Source organism: Melanaphis sacchari, unplaced genomic scaffold (assembly GCF_002803265.2).
Source record: "Melanaphis sacchari strain LSU unplaced genomic scaffold, SCAv2.0 Contig4_pilon_pilon, whole genome shotgun sequence".
NCBI lineage: Eukaryota > Metazoa > Arthropoda > Insecta > Hemiptera > Aphididae > Melanaphis > Melanaphis sacchari.
Window position 1 is genome coordinate 3,894,728 of NW_020271335.1, and position 20,323 is coordinate 3,915,050.

The following is a 20,323-nucleotide window of genomic DNA, read 5'->3' on the forward strand; positions in this document are numbered from 1 at the left end:
TTTTCACATAAAAAACAAATAATTGTAAAATCAATACGATATTTATCTCCCCGCTCAAAATATAATCTTTTGGTTTTTTTTAAATTAATATTAAACAATTGATGATTAAGATATAAATAATTATTAATGGCACCTATGTGTACCTTATCTACTAAAGTTACCAAAGCTTTTAAAAAATGTACAAGTACTACCATTTCGGTCATAATTACTAAGTAATATTCTAAATTAGTAAGCACGACCTTTGCACTTAAGTAGTTATCTTTTTTATGGTTGTTCAATAATTAATATATTTTAAAATATTTATTTCCATTTAATTCCGTCCAAATTTTGAATTTTTTATAATCGAGTGTTCTCTCGGCGAACTTTCATAATTTTTAATCACGTGTAGAGACTAGAATTACAAATTTTTATATTATGATTGCCATTAAAAAACCTTCATAAATAACTACCTATATATAATATAATATAATTATTTGGTGCCTAACATAGGGGAACTTAGCCCCCTTCCAAAACATTATTCAAAACTTCCTCATAATTAAAATACAAACCATTTTTTTTATGTTAATAATGGGCTCATTTTATGTAAAAATATTTTAGCTCTAGCCAAAATCAAATAAAATCAACAACTATGATGACACCTATAATTCACTATTCTAATTATTTTTGTCTTTAAGTCAAATTTCAACACATTTTGAAATAATTATATATTTATCTGTATACATATTATTATAAATTAAATACTATTCGTCGGTAAGCACATCATAACTTGAAAGCGAATAAACCAAATGAACTATTTTTTTTTTAATGTTCTTAATTATCCAAAGTAAGTTTTTATGGACAGAAAAATTGAAATGTTGTCCGGAAAATTGAAAAGCTGAAAGATCTTTTTTGGGTGGAATTTTTGCATGAACTCGCGACCATATGTGTATATAACTTTTAACAGGTCAACTTTATGAAATATAAAAATTCTTTATGGGCAAAACAACATTTATTGCTATATAATATACTAGATTTTTATTTATTAATTTAAATTTATGAATTTTTAATCTAAACAAATATAATAAAGTTAAAGTTTGTTTGAATAAATATATACGCTGAAACTACTAGACGGATTTGAAAAAATATTTTTGCATTTGATAGCCCAATTCTTAAAGAAGGTTATTATGAAGCTATTAACATCACACTTCGACCCTTAGGGGTCGAGCAAAAATAAAAAAGTCAGAAAGAAGAATAAGTGAAATGGAGTAATAACGCGGGCGCGCGATGCGAAGCGGTGCCGACAATCAATGTTAATGTTGAAATAAATTTTAAAAATTTGATAGAGGCTACGCAGTTAGAATGTAGTATGTTTTTATAGACAACGAAGTTACGGGGACATATAGTATCTAATAAAAATAGACAAATGTATCCGTAGGTCAGATAAAGCGTGACCGTATTTAAAATTAAAATAAATAATAATATTATACTGTAACCTATGTTATATGAATTGATATTGGTGTTCACATTTACATATTTTGTACCTTTAAACAAGTATACGTAAAAATACTTTATGAGAATTTGGAGAGAGAAATCATGAAATGTATTGTAATTTTGTAAATAAATTATATTCAAAGCATTGATAATAATAATAATAATATTTATTGTAGTCTGCTTGAAATATGTACTTAGGTACCTAATTAAGAGGTATTCAGGTATCTATACCAGCTGACAGAAGCGACTTGAACATGCAAAAGGCCGTGGCTTAGCCCCGGTTCAAATTTGCGGTGAGTAGTGGGATGATCATCGTTAATAATATTGAATTTTCATCTTTTGTCTTGAAATATTTTATAACTAACATGACATAAAGAGATGTTGTCTCAACACTGTTATTATCATTAGATTTGTCATTTGATAATTGTATTATTATAAATCAACCAAACGCAAGAATATAATGTTAAGTTTTGCATATAGTCGAGAATATATAAATTCAATAAATTGTCAAAGACATTAGATATCTATCTTTTACAACTGATATTAACTTGAAGTCTTGAACTTTAAAAAGGTAATTGACAAATTTTCCATGAAATCAAATCTACTACAGACTGTTTCATTATAACAATAGATAGATAGGTATATTTATTAAACATAATATTTTGTTATGATATTTGTATTGTTTAATAAATGATATTATTTTTATAAATAATACATAACAATATCTTAGTGTGTAACTTCTTGTTTTAATATCTGTGCATTATGTGTAAATAATATATAATTAATACATTATAGCACTAGTAACTCGACCAAACTGATTTTTTATTTGGTAAAATATTAATTTTGTACAGTGGTAGGTGGGTGGATGTCTAATATATTTTAGGCTTTCCCCGATCAAATAAAATTTTCAAACTACCGATAAACATCTAATTTATTTACTGTCAATATTACGTTCGTCATGTATTGCCTATGTGGGTAGACCGTAGGCGGCACGTTTTAAAGTAAACATGATTTGAACCACTTGCGTTTTGTTTGCTATAATAATACTTTAAGTACATGCGCACTATTAGCATAGGACAAAAACTTCAGCCGTACAATAAAGATTGTCGTCAATACTCATTAGTCATTACCGTCATAATTTATTATTTTCACGTTGAATGTAGCCTTCGCACAATATTTAGAGATCTTAGTTGTTGTTACTACTAACTAACTTACTGCAAGAAATGCACTCATAAAATAGGTGCCTATGTGATATCACAAATTAAAATTAAATAAATAATTCATTGAATTTTCATCACAATCTTTTAAAACGTCGAACCACATGTAGGTACCTACTCTATCGCATTATAAATAATTTATTTTGTTTTACAAAAGTATCAATTTTATTGTGTAAACGGACTTAAGAGTTTTGGTCTAGAAATTTGTAAAATTAAATTTTAAAAAAAAATGTGTTTTAAGGTTTTTTATATATCTAACAATAGAAGTATAACAAATAGGTACTCAAATACATTACAATAATTATTATATATACCAACAATTTTTACCTGTGAAATCTTTTTAGATGTCGTAAGTATTGGTAGGTAATTGTAAAATCTCCGTCTTACTAATATGCAGTAACACGTGTAACACATACAAAAACAATTTATAGGCTGTAGGCAGTGTAGGCACGTTTTAAAGAATCCATTTCGTTCTGTTATTTTAAATACTTAAGTGATTAACCAATTAGGTATTTATTTACCCAATATAAAAGTAAGAATTTGTACTATTTAGGAGCCCTCGAGATTTAAATAATATAAAATAATAAGTCATTATTGTAATCGCGTAGGGCAACGGTTGCGAACTCACGACAAATTACCTTTATATAAGTGGTAGGTACTATAAATGATATGGTAGCTTAATTATATTATGTACACATTTACCTATATTATGTAAACATAACACAAAAATACTAACCTAACCTAACTTTAAACAGGTTTATTATTTATTTGAGATTTATAAAATTGTATTTAATATAACTTAACTACTAGTATGGTCCATTATAGCTCCATTGGAAAGTTATCTTGTCCTAACCAAGGTCCAAGGGACATGATGATAAAATTGACAAACGTACGTCCGAAGGGCATGGCCATGACTAGATGGCAGACGGTTTGAAGGTCAGTTTGTCGTTGTAGTCGTCGTCGGTTAAATTAAATTTTCAATTTAATTTGAGCAAGCATCCAGCATGTAAAAGCCCACAACCCTCACTATATTTTTATACTTAGAAAAATTTAGGACATAAACTTAACACGTGATTAAATAAATAATAATGTAATATATATTTAATTGTGCATATTATGCAATATTTAACCATTTAAAATAATACAGATAAATACACAAGGCCAAATTTTCGTCGTCGTTGTTTTTTTCATTATATAGATTATTTTAATTAATATATATATATATATGTGTGTAATAACAAATGTCGATAAGCACACAATATTGCGTATACCTATAAAGGCCATAGAGCAGTACAGTAAACCAGTATACATTTGCGTTGAACGCTAGTAAGACCCACCCAAGGCAGACTTACAGCAATTAACGTACAATGTTTAATTCTGACAACGAATGTTTAGTGCAGACGGAAACAAAGATGGTAGGATTTGATAGAAGCATCGCAAGTCCATCAACCGACAACGTCGGCCGAAACCGAGGAGAGTTGCGCCGGTGGTTTGACGAAGAGGCGTCGACCGAACACTCCGACAACGACGGCTCAGACCAAGAGACAGAAGAAGGAAAAAAGATTCCAGGTGTTTATGCAGACGAAATTAACACAAATTCCAGAGTACATTGCGAAACATTTGAAGAAGGATATTATCAACGACCCGGATCAATTAATAGCTTTGATGGAGTTGATCGGGGATACGTCGGAATCACACAACGAAGACCAGACTCTGCATCCGGCAACAGCTCTATTGTTGATTGGAATATTTTTTCCGACTCACGTAGAAACTCTTTTAAATCCGAAAAAATGGTTACACCGACGCATTCAATCGATTTGGGAAGAAGTGAATTTACCGACAGCGGATCAGATGACTCAGATATTGATTCATTTGAGGAAGAGTTTGAAGACACCGTACAACAGTATGCCCGTACAATACATTGCAAACACGTGTCGGGACTACATCGTTACATCAGCACAATTATTGTGCCGAATGGACGCGATGGAGTTAATAACTGTGTACAAGAACTTAAACTGCTCATTGAACGATACCCACCTCAACACTGGTATATCATCAGCAGTCACGTCAATCATATCCACGTCGCCCACATCTGCCCAAGCGCAAACGGCTCTTGTAGATGTAGTTGGTTGCAACGGAGTAAAAGTTGGGCACAATTTGGAAAGCGTCGACTTCGCCGAATTACTAGAGCTGCATTCCTCGAGGCAACAGACTATGCCAATATTTTGCGATACCTATCTGAAGGCTCTATATTCGTCGAAGAAACTGGTGGATTCTCACAGGATGTTGTATTATCTAATAGATATAAACATTTATCGGCAAGTACTCGTTATTATTAAAACATCGGTTATTATTTTTGAATATAAACAATATTCGGTTAAATCTTTTTCGGCAAATTTCAAAATCTATTGACAAAACTAGAGATGTAAAATTTACGTAAATTTTTTTTTTGGTAATTTACCGAGAAAAATTTACGTAAATTTACGTAAATTCTGTAAATTTGGTAAATTTTGATAATTTTTGTATGTCGCCATAGGAACACCCTTAGGAACTCCTTTCACCATTCTTGTCACATTTTCTTTGTATGTTTGTTTACAAAATACACATTTATAACGCTTGTTTTCAACTTCTATAAAATACTTCTTTTTAATTTCTTGCGGCTTCATTTTAACTTTTTTAATATTTAATGACACAAATTAAATAAAAAGTAAACTATTAAACAAATTAATGTGAAAATGTAAAATCAATAAGTTTTAAATAATAAAAGTTGATAGTAATTAGTAGTATCTACAGCCACAAAACAAGTGATACTGTCATAGTCCATAGGCCGCGATGTGCCGATGTCAATAATATCAAATTTATTAATAGCACGGCTGTAAATAAATATAATGTCTAGTGTCTACAACCGTACTATTAATAGCGATAATAATTGATGGTACGATAATATGTTATGTAAATGTAATAGTGTAATACACTATCAGTAGTTGTGAGCATGTTGAACGTTTGACGTTTTAAATTATATTACATCTACTATTCCATTATATTAATATATTAAGAATATTCATCTCGTTAAGACGTATAATTTAAGGTGTCACATGCTAATATTTTCGGTAAAATAATATTTACCTGTAAAAAAATAATTGGTAATTTACTGGTAATTTACCTTACCGGTAAATTTACGCGGTAAAAATTTACCGAGCTTACATCTCTAGACAAAACTAATATTCGATGTCGTAGTGATGATCGTTATTATATATCATATATGCCGCTTAGAATAGAGGGTTCATATTTTCATAAATGTGTCGCACTGGCATTAAATTGTAGCGCACAAGTGGCATCCGATGTCTGCAAAACGTTAATATTTTTCGAAGAGTATACCATACGCGACGAATGGTATTTTGAACATAATATACTATCGTATTTAAACGAATATAAATATTATCATAAAATATGTGAAAAGTGTGGATACGTACACGATAGAGTTTACAATGACATACTTTTCACACAAATTAAAAACACTTATTTTTTATTGAGTGAACAACAAATTAAAAATATTATGTCTTGTAGTAATATCGTAACAACCTATGTTAATTTATAGCAAAGAAGATGTAGAAGATCGGGACAAACAGGATTACTGGACGGGCGCAGAAGTACGGACTCGCATGACTTTCAGTGCGAACAACCCGATAGTGGATCAAATGAAAGTCATGGTGAAAAAATGTACACAAGAGATCCAAATGTCCAACACGGCAAAACTTCGAAAAAAAGAAAGAGGGAGGTTCGGCCGGAGCACGGGCCGTTAACGATATCTCAACTATTGTACGAATACCCTACGTGTCCCCCTTCTGCTTTCTATAATATTAAGGAATTCTTCAACAATAGTAATGTAAACTACATTTTCAATAATTGTAAATCAGCTGAACGAGATTTGCGTAATTGGTGTTGCCAACTTAATTGGTGGACACTTAAAGACTTTGAAAACTATTATAACGATCCCAAAGTACATCCGTATTTTAATGCGTATAATAAAATACAATCCGACGTTTATTATTCCATTTCACAGTCTGTAGATATCGCTAGTAAATTATTAGAATTTCAATTTGACGGTCAAAGTGAATATATTTATGAATTTTTAATGGATTTATTAAATGTTATAGATAAACGCGTACCTAAATTAAACACTTTGGCCATTCACGCTAGTCCCAATGCGGGTAAAAATTATTTTTTTGATGCCGTTGCAGCTTTTTTTATAAACTATGGGAGCATAGGTACCGCTAATAAAAATAACATGTTCGCATTCCAAAAAGCAGCGGGTAAACGATTAGTACTGTGGAACGAACCAAATTACGAATCCAATCATACAGAAAAATTAAAAGAATTACTAGCCGGCAACACTACTCGCGTACACATAAAATACCAAGGCGAAAGCCCCCCAATTATTATATTAACAAACGATAACCTCCCAATCTTTGGAATGGACGCATTTAGGTCACGCATTAAATTACACAGATGGACTTCAGCTGATTTTCTTAGGCAATACGATAAAAAAATAAATCCGTTGTTTCTATTACCTTTATTTAAAAAATATAATATTGATTATTAATAAATTGTATAACATAATTACGTAATTGTTTTTTATTATTTAATACGACGAATGTTCGATGAGTGACCATTCTTGTGTTGGTGGATCTTCTTCGGTTACGGCTTGCACTGGTACTCCTTCGACATCGTCTGCTAATTGCTATGCGTTGGGAACACCTAAGTGTTTTCCTTGGTACGAAGACAAACTCTCCAACATTATTTGATCCGAATTTAAATTTTGCATGGTCATATACGCGTTTTCCATCTCCACATGTGGAAATTTGAAATTAGTATAATGATAAGGCCACACGTGTGACCAAGGACAAGTTAATAATCCCATTTTAGGTTTATAATTTATATGCATAGTTTACAATACTTTTTCCAATCAACGAACTTGCATCTACTTTATGGATATGCCGTTGAATATTTTTCCATCCCAACTGTGATTCGTTTTTTGTTTTGTTTGCGTAATGACTAAAACAATATGGCATCATCATAGGTAAATCCATATAGGTACAAGGTAATGTAGCACCTTCCATCCAATTAATTGAAGTAATGTCATTTTCTTTAACTCCATACATTGAAGATATTACTTTACAAAAAAATCTATAAGTAAAATAACCCAACGTAAAATACCAAATATCTAGTAACTATATAATATAGATAGGTACTACCATCTATTCTAATTTCACACCAAAAATAATTTGTAAAAATAAATTAAGATGATCTACCTCCATAGAAAAATGATTCTGAAAGATGATATAATTTATCAGCCCAGGTGTACTTATACTTTATAGCCTATAAGTAAGGATATTTTACTTAAATATATTATCTTTATTGTTATTAACAATTTATTTTTCTATTTTAAATTTAATAACTGAACTAATTTTTGCCAAAAAAAGTCACATATTTTGTTTAATTAAATATGGGATGGAAAAACACGGTTAGGTAGAGAACCTTAGATAATTAAAAGAATCGTGCAACCGACAAGGATTGATTTTTAAGTCGAGATGGTCTAAGTGCTCCTAGAAACTAATTACGTGAAGAAGTCAATACTGACACTGCAAGTAAATAGCATAAATAGGTAAATGGTATAATTTACTCAAGTTGACTTAAATATTTTAAAACATCATTGCATACAATTAATAATAGAATACGAAATAGCAAAAAAAAATCAAAACCAAACATATATTTTTGAATTAGGTACAACAAAATAACTTTTAATCAATTCCGTCAAATTTTAACACAAAATACATTGAAAAAAATATTATTCATGTACCTATTATTGATATCTATTCATTTCAATAGGTAAGAACTTATAAGGAACCTAATTTTTAAAAATCATCAAATTTTTTTGCTGGAAATTGACAAAATCACCGATGTAATTTCTAGTGATTTATTAATAAAACATGATCATAATTTTGCCATTAATATGTTTCACATATTATGAATTATACAATTGTATATTCGTTAACATTATCAATGCTGCATTTAATACTAATATCTATAAATAAAAAAAATAGTAATGGAAATGCATTAATATTGCAAGTAATTCACTCTTGAGAATATTTGTAAACTCTATGATAATAATAATGTGTAATTTAATTAAATCATAGCAAGCATTAATTAAGTAAGATAAGCTGTTTTTTTTATGATTCACATTTTTAAATATCCCTAACATTACATAAATAAATTAGACTGAAAGTAATTTTCTGATTTCTACAAAAAAATATAATATGGTCATTTATTTAATAATGCACAAAAAATCAGTTACTACAAGATTTTTTTCTATTGTAAATATACATTTTGATAAAAACTTAATAATAACAATAATGTAACATGTTACTAAATCTGAGGGCAAAATAATAATTTAGTGTACACTTTTGTTTTCTAATTTGACATAAAACAATTTGTAATTATTAATTGATAGTTAAATACAGTAAATATTATTTTACAAATAAAATAAAATTGTGAGTATAAAATATCATCAATGATATCTGACATATAAGACATAAAATAAGATTTAAAAAAAAAAATGTATATTACAAAAGTTGTAGTACATATCAATTTAAATTATGCAATGTTTATAAGTTTAAAACATTAATTTAATTTTAATTTTTTAGAGTATTAATATTTTACATATTTTTAATACATCTTCAAAATTATTTAATTTTGTTACTATATAACAAAAACAACAAGTGATGATATAAATTAAAAATAATATAAGCGGGATTATAGTAAAGATTCAAATTTGTCACAAAAATAAAACATTAACAGGTAAATGTCAAACTCAATTAGTCATTAGAAGACTTTGTAATGTCTTCATCTGTTCCGGATTCAATACAGCTAAACATGCATTAAATACCTCTTGATTTCCCTAAAATCATATTATAAATAACAAAACAATTAGAACAAATTAAATATTTACAACACATTGGTATCAACAATAAACATAATTTAGAATTGTATAATATTAAATTACCAATCATCACATTTACTATAATAAACTAATATTTATGTATAACAACTCTCCAAAAGACAAGATGACATCATTTATTTTAAATTGAAAAGTACAAACATCCTCATGAAATATTTAGAAAGTGCCATAAGTGATAAGTTATATTTCCAAATAATCACTTTTTAAAATGATACATTTTTGTTGGGATGGCAGATAAACACTAGGTATTTTTGTTACCCATGTTAAAAAAACTCACATACCACCTCCTTTAGTCACTATCAACTAATAGTCTGTAAAATGTTGTCCACCTAAATACTTCTTAGCTTATTAAAAAATGATTATCTTTAGGTATAAGATTCAGACTTTGAAGAGTGAATGGCAATTTTTTATCATAAGAACAAATCCTTGAGTTTTTTTTAGCTTTTTCCAGTTTCTCAGTCAGTTACAGAAAATTTCTTCTCTTCAATTAACTCCAAAAAAAATATAATAGTCAGAAGAAAAATACTGATTTTTAGTATAGGCCTTCAAAGGTCATGATAATGCTAAACTTTATATTGCATATTTTGCAACTGTTCTAATAGTAGTAGTGGAGGGGAACCTTGTTTTCACCAGTGTTCAACTCAAATACTGCCAAAAAATGGTTAATAATATATTATCCAGACAGACAAAACCATGAAATATAGAATGTGCTATAGTAAATAATATGATATTTGTCTACTCTTACAACAAGTGTTTTTAAAACAAAAATAGTATTCCTTGAATCAAAACCAAAGTGTCTTGAAATGGTAAGATTCTTGAATATATTTTTTTTTATATATAAAAGAGAACTTAATATAAACTAAACTCTGTGGTTTAAATATTTAGTTAAATTACATAAAAATGTATACATTTTTAAAAAGTATAACCTTACTTTCTGAATAACTTTTGTATATTCTAAATTAAGTAAGTTTTATATTTTTAGACCTAAAATAATTGATTAGTAAGCCTGCTTAAATAATTAAAAATTATTTAATATGATAAACATAACAGAATAATAGAAGAATCTAAGACTTTTTAGCAAAATTACATTAAATAATACAATCAAATCGGTAATAAATATAAAAATACATATTTATATAATTTATACAAGAGTCCATTTTAATGATATACATATAAATATTATATTATATAGTTAAAATAAAATACTTCAATTACCTGTATTCCTTTAACAATCAATATCATTCGCTGGGCTACAGTATGTGACCTGTCAATTGCATCTCGTAAAAATGCTTCAGCAATAATCCTTATTAAACTAGGGATATTAGAATTGTTTTGTCCTAATACCAAGGGATGGTGATTTTCGATAAGTTTACACAGGTAACCATATACAAAAGGAGCTTCATCAGTATCTTCACAAACTGGTAAGTTGCATAGCCTAAAAATATATATTAATATTATTTTAAACAAAAGTTATGGAACTATTGTGTTTGTTTTACCAGAGAGGTAATATTTCATTAACATTAACAGCTGAACTGTTATATTCTAATATTTTGGCAATGGCTGATACAGCATTTTCAGTTGCACTTATGTTTTCAGAAGATCGGGCTTCACTGCTATTGATCACCTGTAGAAGGAATGGCATGATCTCAGCACACACACCAGCAAAACTAGGTCCTCCACACATGCCTAGCACTCCACAGCCATAAATAGCTGCCTGACGAACTTCACTGTTACTATCGGTAACATATCCAACCATAGGTCTTAAGAAATATTCTTGATATTTAGCACAACCAGGTCCACAAAATTCAATAAGGTCATCAAAGACACAAAGACCCCACTGATGATCAGATGCACTTTTATCAGAATCCTATAAATATTATGATATTTAAAAAAATATAAATTTAAATAAATGGACATATTAAAATATTACCAATAATTTAGCAAATTGATGTACAATAAGATCAAAATACTGAAAGAAATCTGTTTTAAAAGTGACAAAAAGGGCATGAAGAATGTCAGTCATTTTGCTTAATTTGTAGACATCATCAGTATCTTCCAAAGCAAGTCTTTCCTCTACAACCTAATTATATACACAATAATATAGTTTACATTAAAAGTTTACAATAAAACTGAAAAATCTCATCAATTTGTACCTCATCATAATCTTCATCTTTACGTCTTTCAAAACGTTGATTTTCATTTTCAAAATGAGAATTTAAATTTTTTTCCAAAGTATGCAATAAATCTTTCATCCATTTATCTGATAAACTTCCTGTTCCCAATAACTCGATGCACTTAAAATTACATTTAAAAAAATAAATATAACAATTGAAATATATTAAATATTAATTATTTTAAATTATTTACTTTTCCTAATGCATCATACATCTCAGCACTAACATCTGGTTCAGGTTCAGATTCAATAGCTTGTAAAAGTTCAGGACAAATATAGCCCCACATATGATGCAAATATTCTGGTCCTATTAAAAAAAATTTTTTTATAAATATTAAATTATAAAAAGAATGAAATACATTTACTTCATGCCTATACATAACACTTTTAAAAGTTTTAAAATAGGGCAATTTATTCAATTATTATACAATATTATACTGTCTATATTACTGAGTGTTCTTTTAACGCATTGGAGACTAACTACTTTTATTTTGTTATTGTGTTTGAGACAAGAGTGATTTCTAACGCGGTACTTGCTTGCACATCTAAAAGGACGAGCACTGTGTTTAGAACGATGTGTACAAAAAATAGTTTAAGAATGTCAATATTTTATTTATATTGAGTTCTAAAATAAATTATATTGAATCGATATTAAATACAGTAGAATCTCGATTATCCGAATCTCTGTTATACAAACCCTCTATTATCCAAATTACAATTAACATATACAAATGTTAAAACTCGTTAAAGCATTTGATAGTCGTATTGATAATTTTTTCAAAAAAATATAATAAACATAACATACTTTTCTATGTATGTAATGTATTTCTAATAATGTAATATAGGTATATAATTTTAATAAAATATTAATAATAATAATAACAATAAATATATAATACAAAATATTTGAATGTGTTTTAAAAATTTGTTTATTGTGTTTTTTTTCTGATTTTCAGTATCTGAACTTTTGCATATCCAAACTAGGTGCGGTCCCAATTAATTTGGATAATCGAGGTTCTACTGTATTAATATATTTTTCGATTATTTAATCTTTTTGTCCTATACTCATATAGGATATAATTGTACTTATAATGAACATGTTTTTACATACATGCTTTATGCTACCAATTGTACAATATTCTGTCAATTATAAAATTATAAATATAACGTGTTGTATACACAAAGAAAACATGAAATAAAAAAAAATAATTACATATTATACTATTTTATATTAGTCCTATGACCTATGCCTAAATGTATTTATAATGAAAATAGCAATATAAATTTAAGAATAAATATATAAGTACATTTTAAGAAAAAACATTAATATTCAAAAATGTTTTGATAAATACATGTCACAAAAGTTTAAGAATCATTGGCGAAATAGATATTATAAATAAATTACTATAATTATAATTAAGCTAACCAAATAATTTTTCTTTTAGTCTATTGTAAAAATTTGAAAATTCAACAGTTTGATTCGATAATATTATTTTTTAATATTAAAAGAAAAATATTAAAAATATTCATCTTTTTTACTTCTAAAAAAAAAAAAGGACCACTCTATTGTTTACATCAAACAGAAAAACTTTGTTTAAATAGTTGGTAGCACTTATGTTAACTTTTTAACATACCTCTGATTTCTGCACACTCCAAAAGACTAGGCATGCTTTGAGCTGCAGCAATTCGAACATTATCATGGAAATAAAATTTCAATAAAGGCACCATAAGTTTAACAACATCTTCTGCGTAAGGTGCAAAACCAGTCTTCAATTCTCGTGCATAACAAACAAGCATTTCACAAGCTGATGCCTTGTCTTCAAGACCGGAAGTTCTAATACCAAAGTTTTGTTGCTCTCCTAATGGTACAAACTGCCATTCACTATTGTCAGTCATATTACTCATGTCATCATTATCCAGCAATGCAACTTCGGGTTTTAATGATGCAGCAGCCATTACTGGACCAATCACCAAAGGAAGATATTGTTCAAATTGTTGACCTATTAAGTTGTTCTTTATTAGTAATTAAAACACAGTTAATTAAATAAACACATACCCATCACTTTACACATTCGAGCCCATGAAGATATTAAGTATGAAGTTTGTGGATCATCTTCTGAGAGTTTTTCATCTTTGTTATGTGTTGCCAACATTAAATCCATTACATCACTAGCATCCGCCAAAAACTATACATAAAACACAATTTAATATGTTTCAATAAGATAAATGTTTTAATTTTTAATTAACTTACTTTCTCTTGACCAACAGCTAAACCTATCAAGCTAACACATTCAATTGTTTTGCCTCTTAATAGCTTTAATTCAGGAGCAACAGCATTACGTATAATTTCTTTCAAACATGGCATAAGGTGGTCATAAAACTTAACAAAATCTCCCTCACATGTGTCAGCTACAGATGCAATAGTAGTTACCATTTGCTCTAACACTAGTCGTCTACCACCACCTTCCACAAGATCAGCAATGCGAGCTTGTAATATACTTTCAAGCTTTACCATAATCAGATCCATGTAAGATAAAAGTGTTCTTTTTGGGCAATCTTCACAAAAATTAACAAGAGCAGCTCCTAAAATTAATTTAAAAAAATTAAATATTCATTAATTCATTATATTAAAAATAATATTACTTAAAATAATTACACATTCAATAATGGGAATTTTTTTTTTAACAAAATTCTATATTACACCATCTGTTTCAATTAATGAACAATTAAGCCCAAGAGATAATATAAATAAAACAAAAGACAATAATGAAAACAATAAATTTATCTACATTTTAATTCAAATAAATACTACTATGAATTATTAAAAATATTAATTATCTAAGAAAATAAAAATAATAAATAAGGTTGATTTATAATAATGTTTTAACATTATACAGTTTTATTAATTTATAAAATTATATCAATTTGTTCTCCCAATAAAAAAAAAAAAAAAAAAAAAAAAAAATTAAATACATATCAAAATCCCAAAACTCAAATTTCAAAAACTGCATAGTTAAACAGTGATCACATTAATCTAACCTAAATAAAATAAAACCATCTTTAATTTCAAAAACCAACTAAATCAAGATTTTTTTTTCTTATAATTAAAATCTATTTTTCACTTAAAATAAAATAATTATTGACATTTTTATTTTTATTTTATATATTTAACAGTCTAGTAAAATAACTATTATTAATTATATTGAAAACATTAAATAATATTTATGTAGATTATAATTCAAAAATATGGCTTACCTGCATGTGCTTGAACTCTAGGATTCAAATTATCATCAAGTAATAGTAATATAGCAGGCACAATTTTGTCATGGAATTTTTTTTGAAATGTGGGTGCAAAGTCTGCTGCCATTTGTCCAATAGCATTACACATTGAGTATCTTACTCTAGGATGCTAAACAAACAATAATATTAAAGTGATAACATTGTTTTAAATTGTAACATTAAATGACTCACTGGATCTTGTAAGAAAGTTAAAATTCCATCCAAAATTTCTGGGAGCATAGGTAGCATTTGTTTATGACAACCTTCACCTACAGCCGATATTGCCATCAATGCAGCATGCCTAAAATATTAAAATAATTGGATTAATATAAATAAGTAAAATAAATATTAACTATAATGTTTTTTACCTATATTTCCAATTTTGATTTGTCAACATTGATGACACTTTATGCAATATACATGGCAACATCGTCTTACCACCAAGACCACAAGCTAGTCTGTCCAGTGCAGATTCAGCTATAACACTCATACTTAAAACAAATAATACATAAACACATTAAATACTGTGAAACATTGAAATGAATGATAAGGAATTGAATCACCAGGTAGTAATACCTTTCTTGGTCAGTTTCATCTGGATCATCTTGAGTACCCCAATCACTGTCATCTTCCACAGTAGCCATAAGTTCCAATACTTGTCTAATTAACTCTTCAATATACTTGGATGATTCTTTACGCATCATTGCTGGTGCTGTTTCAGCTAATGTAACAACTACTTCAAGGCACATCTGACGATAAGATTCACTTGTCTCTTCGTTTCCGAGATACTAAAAAACATTAATTATATAATTCTGAACAACATTTACTTAAATAATTAAATTACCCTCAAACACATTTCTATTATACTCGACAACTGAGATCTTAAAAACTTTGGCGCATTTTCAGATAAATCAACCAATAGTTTAATTAAAGAATCATCTTCTTCAGCTTCTAAGCTTTGATTTGTTATCTATTAAAACAAATTACAGTAGTTTTTTTTTTTATTTCATTCAATTTTTTTCATAAAGCCTTACTCTCATCATTTGTGGCAATAAATCAATAAATTGTTTTTGGATTTCAATAACTTTGTCATGGTGTAATATGAAAGCACAAATTGCTTTAACGGCTTGTATTTGGACCTAAAACAAAATAAATAGGTAAAATTCATAAACAACTTTATGATTTTAAAACTTACATTTGAATCAGGTACACTTAATGATTGTTGAAGCATTTGTTTTATCACAACCAAATAGTTTGATTGTTGATTACCAAAAACACCAGGTACATTTCTAATATAAAAAAAAAAAAAAAAAATTAAATAAGAAAAATATTAATTTTAGTAGTAGCTATTAAGTGTTAATATTTTTAAGTATCAAAAATGTTTTACTAACGTGAACATTCTAAGTGCAGAATCTTTCATATCATTTGAAGGAGAATTAGCACATTGAAATAGAAAATTTAAAAATTCTGGCCAACTGTTATTACCATCATCGTCTAGCTGATTTCTAGCTACCTCAGAAGCAACATCACACATGCGTCTACGTAATATGTCATTTTTTTCATTATTTACACTTAATAACAAATTGTCTTTAAACTGCTTCTGATTTTCAGGTGACAACTAAAATAAAAGGCTAGTTAAAAAACAATTTAATTCATACTTGAAAGTAAATAACAGAACTAACAAGAGAATAAAAATCCATGAATTCATTGGCCATAAGTCTACGCAACATTACAGCTGCCACTTGTTTTTCATCTATATCACCGGCTTGATTTTGTACAGCATTGAACAAATATGATACTTTAGTTTCTAAAGGTAAAGATTGATAAGTTTCCTAAAAAGAAAAAATGTTTTTATAATATAGACTGAAATATAAAATTAAAAATAATAATAATCACAACATTTTAAATACACTATTAATAAACATATCATTAATATAACCAATAAGTTATCTAAATAAATTCTATCATATATTTATTAAAAGCGATAAAAAATAATATAGTTTAAATTAACTAAAACAAGATTATTGGATTCAAATAATTCCAAGGAAATATTTCAGTAAAAATTATTTAACTACTAAAGAAAAAATTAAAATCAAAATACAAATAGAGCTAATTTTCACTATCCTCTATCACAGAGGTCGGCAATTAAATTCTATGGAGGTCCGGAACATCAAAAAAAAAAAATTTCAAGAGCCAGTAAAAACTAAAAACTCGGATATTAGTTAATAATTGTTGTATTATCGCAACTATTATTGTAAATAGCAATAAACGACAAACACCATCATAATCTCTAAATACATCATAAAATAGATAAAATATATATTATGTGTGGAAAACCAGCATTATTAAAAAAAATAAATATTTTTTGTGGTCCAATTATTTTTCATTCACAGGCCGGATTTGGCCGCAGGCCGCCTAATGCTTTATCATATAGAATTAAATATAATTCAACTTATAGGTAACTTATAACCAATTTTTTTTTACTTTTGTAAAAGAACACAGCATGACACAGTTTAATGTAAACTGAGCTTAAATTAAACCTTCAAATGGTTTTGTCTAGAAACTTTAAACTTAAGTACCTTAAACAATATCATATTCTAAAAAAATAAATATATTTAAAAAATTGGAATAAAATCAAAACAAGTTATTTATAAACATTTCTACTAAATCTTAACTATGAATAAATTAGCAATACCTTTAAACATGAGTTACATTTAAGATATCCGTGAAAAGATTAAAGTATGCATAGGTAATTTCAATTGTGAACACTAATCAAATTAAAACAAAATCAACAAGTAGTTGATGGGTTAACCACATTATTAATATTCAAAGACTTAAACCAAAAACAAATGAAAAAAGAGTTCAATAATGGTTTTGGAAGACATATTTTAGCTTAAATTATTGAATGAATAAATTAATAGATATACATATAAAACGCTAAGAATTAGACAAGAGTGAAGGATTTGATAAGTACCACCATATTTTAGGTCAATAAGAAACAGACATCTATTCAGATCTCTATCCACAGTAAAAAACATTGATTTACCTCGGCGGTCTGCCGCACATTGTTGTCAGTACTCAGTAGGCTGGTGAGTATTTGATGGAAATCGCCCATATTGTCACCTCCGGCCATTATAGTCTAGTCGTGATGGCGTTCTTGGTTCTCGTTGTGCTTACTGCGCTTCAAACCTCGTTATCGATGATCAGACACCCGTTAGCGTATACTGCAGCCGGCAAGCCGATAGCCACTGATGACGACCACGAGTTAGTCACTACCGGTTAAAATACTATGCCCGTAATTCGCCAATCCGGATTTGGTTCCGATTTCGTAATATGTACTCCGTTTTGCAGGGACAGCGGTACGTTTAGGAAATGTGTAGTCAAGAATCAAGTTTATCTTTTATCCTGCGGTCTTAACTCCTACACGCTACAAATCCGTTGACTGTTGAGGCGTTGAGAACGAAAATGTGAGACCACGGTCCACGATAATAATGGTTTGGTTACGAATTTAATGTCGTCCGTACCTTACCTGATACCTAGTAATTAGTATGAATAATACGGCGGCATATCGCAACGGCGCAGGGATGTCCAGCATGTGTAACAGTGTGACTACAACTGATTCGCTATGACGTTCGACGACTATTGTACAAGGTACACACTGGGGCCGTACGGTAATCTCAATAACCATTGAATTCAAGGTTAATTTATATTAATCATATTTTTCAGCTGATAGCGCTTACCGTGTCCTTGAATATAAACATTAGAACCAAGGTGAATTGATTGTATCATGATTCATGTCTCATGAAATGAGTCATAACTCATAATAAATGAACTAAATAATTTATTTTGCCAATTATCATGAATTGTATTGTTTTTACACTTCCTTTACTCTCATTTCTCTAAAAAATGTGGTTTTCTATGCAGCTAGTGTTCGATGGATTGTCACCTAGTGGTAGATGTAAGACATTTTAAAATTACACTTGAAGGTGTTCGAAATGAACTATTTTGCACGATTACACTATGCTAAAAATTAAAAAGTCGTAATTTCATTCAAACATACTGAATAATAATTGATTAAATTACGGAGTATAAATTTTGATAGGTAATAAATTTGGTTTTCTCGTTTCATCTTATTTATGATTTATGAATATCCTACAAACAACTTTTAAACAAATTTATTCATCGATTTTTTAAGATAAATCAAGCAGAATTTATGTATAAACACTTGAATAAGTAGCCAGGGCTCAGAGATGAGGTGTTTTAGATACTTACATATCCCCCACACACGGCGATGTAAATATATAATCCAAAAATATATTATGCATTAAAACAAATCAAAATAATGAATAAAGAATACATTTTTCTTCTGAATAATTGTACAGAATAAAAAAAAAATATTCTGAATAGTTTTATTCAACAGTTTTTATAAAAATAAAATCATAGGCATATATTGATGTTTGGCATTAAGTATGGCATAAATTAGACCTATTTAGATATTTAAATAGATAACTAGCAGAATTCTATTTATCACAAAAATTTACCACCTTGAGCGTTTTAACCGTAATCTTAGTAGATATACCGATAAATTAACAAAAAAATTTTTCGTAAATTTCACATAATTTAACATAAATAAAATAATTAATAATAATTCCATAATAAATTATAACTATTTGAATAACAACTAGTTACAACAATATGACATAATAACATTAAAAATGTGTAGAAATAATTATAATTAGGTACAATTATAACGATAATCGTGATAGTAATGACTAATGATAGCAGATATGTATACCACTATATCATGAATAATAACTTATAATAATAATATAATAATTTTTTTAATTTATGATTTGTGAATTAAATATAAATTATTTAAGAACGGCCGTTAATTTTTTTTTAATTTCTATGCGACTCAATAATGTAACAAAATAATAAAAAAACTAAAACAATTTTTATAATAATAATTAATTTTTAAACTTTTGTATACCTGTCAATAAATTACCATAAACCGTTGTTTTTAATTTCGTATTGTAATTACTCATTACATAATTGCATTTACTACTTTAATCTCAGCAAAGTAGATGTAACTACCGTGTTTCTATCAGTCTGCATGTGTCCAGGACCAAAGTCAAAAAAATCAAGAAATTTATCAACTCGACTTTC

General features: G+C 28.1%; 2 protein-coding genes across 2 annotated transcripts; one reads left to right on the forward strand and one right to left on the reverse strand.

The window, feature by feature from the left end:
• Positions 1–3,988: 3,988 nt before the first annotated feature.
• On the forward strand, positions 3,989–7,817 carry LOC112599135. The gene is made up of 2 exons (XM_025345899.1): positions 3,989–5,005; positions 6,286–7,817. Exons 1-2 carry the CDS (start codon positions 4,055–4,057, stop codon positions 7,288–7,290), a joined length of 1,956 nt encoding a protein of 651 aa, XP_025201684.1. The 5' UTR covers positions 3,989–4,054; the 3' UTR covers positions 7,291–7,817.
• Positions 7,818–9,437: 1,620 nt separating this feature from the next.
• LOC112598788 (importin-5) lies at positions 9,438–18,290 on the reverse strand. The gene is made up of 19 exons (XM_025345402.1): positions 18,204–18,290; positions 16,840–16,989; positions 16,549–16,775; positions 16,353–16,446; positions 16,192–16,296; positions 16,002–16,127; positions 15,734–15,945; positions 15,526–15,648; positions 15,350–15,458; positions 15,134–15,287; positions 14,130–14,461; positions 13,935–14,064; positions 13,513–13,878; positions 12,073–12,185; positions 11,859–11,999; positions 11,636–11,785; positions 11,202–11,572; positions 10,921–11,140; positions 9,438–9,645 (listed from the first exon to the last, which is right to left on the reverse strand). Exons 1-19 carry the CDS (start codon positions 18,288–18,290, stop codon positions 9,559–9,561), a joined length of 3,297 nt encoding a protein of 1,098 aa, XP_025201187.1. The 3' UTR covers positions 9,438–9,558.
• Positions 18,291–20,323: the final 2,033 nt, after the last annotated feature.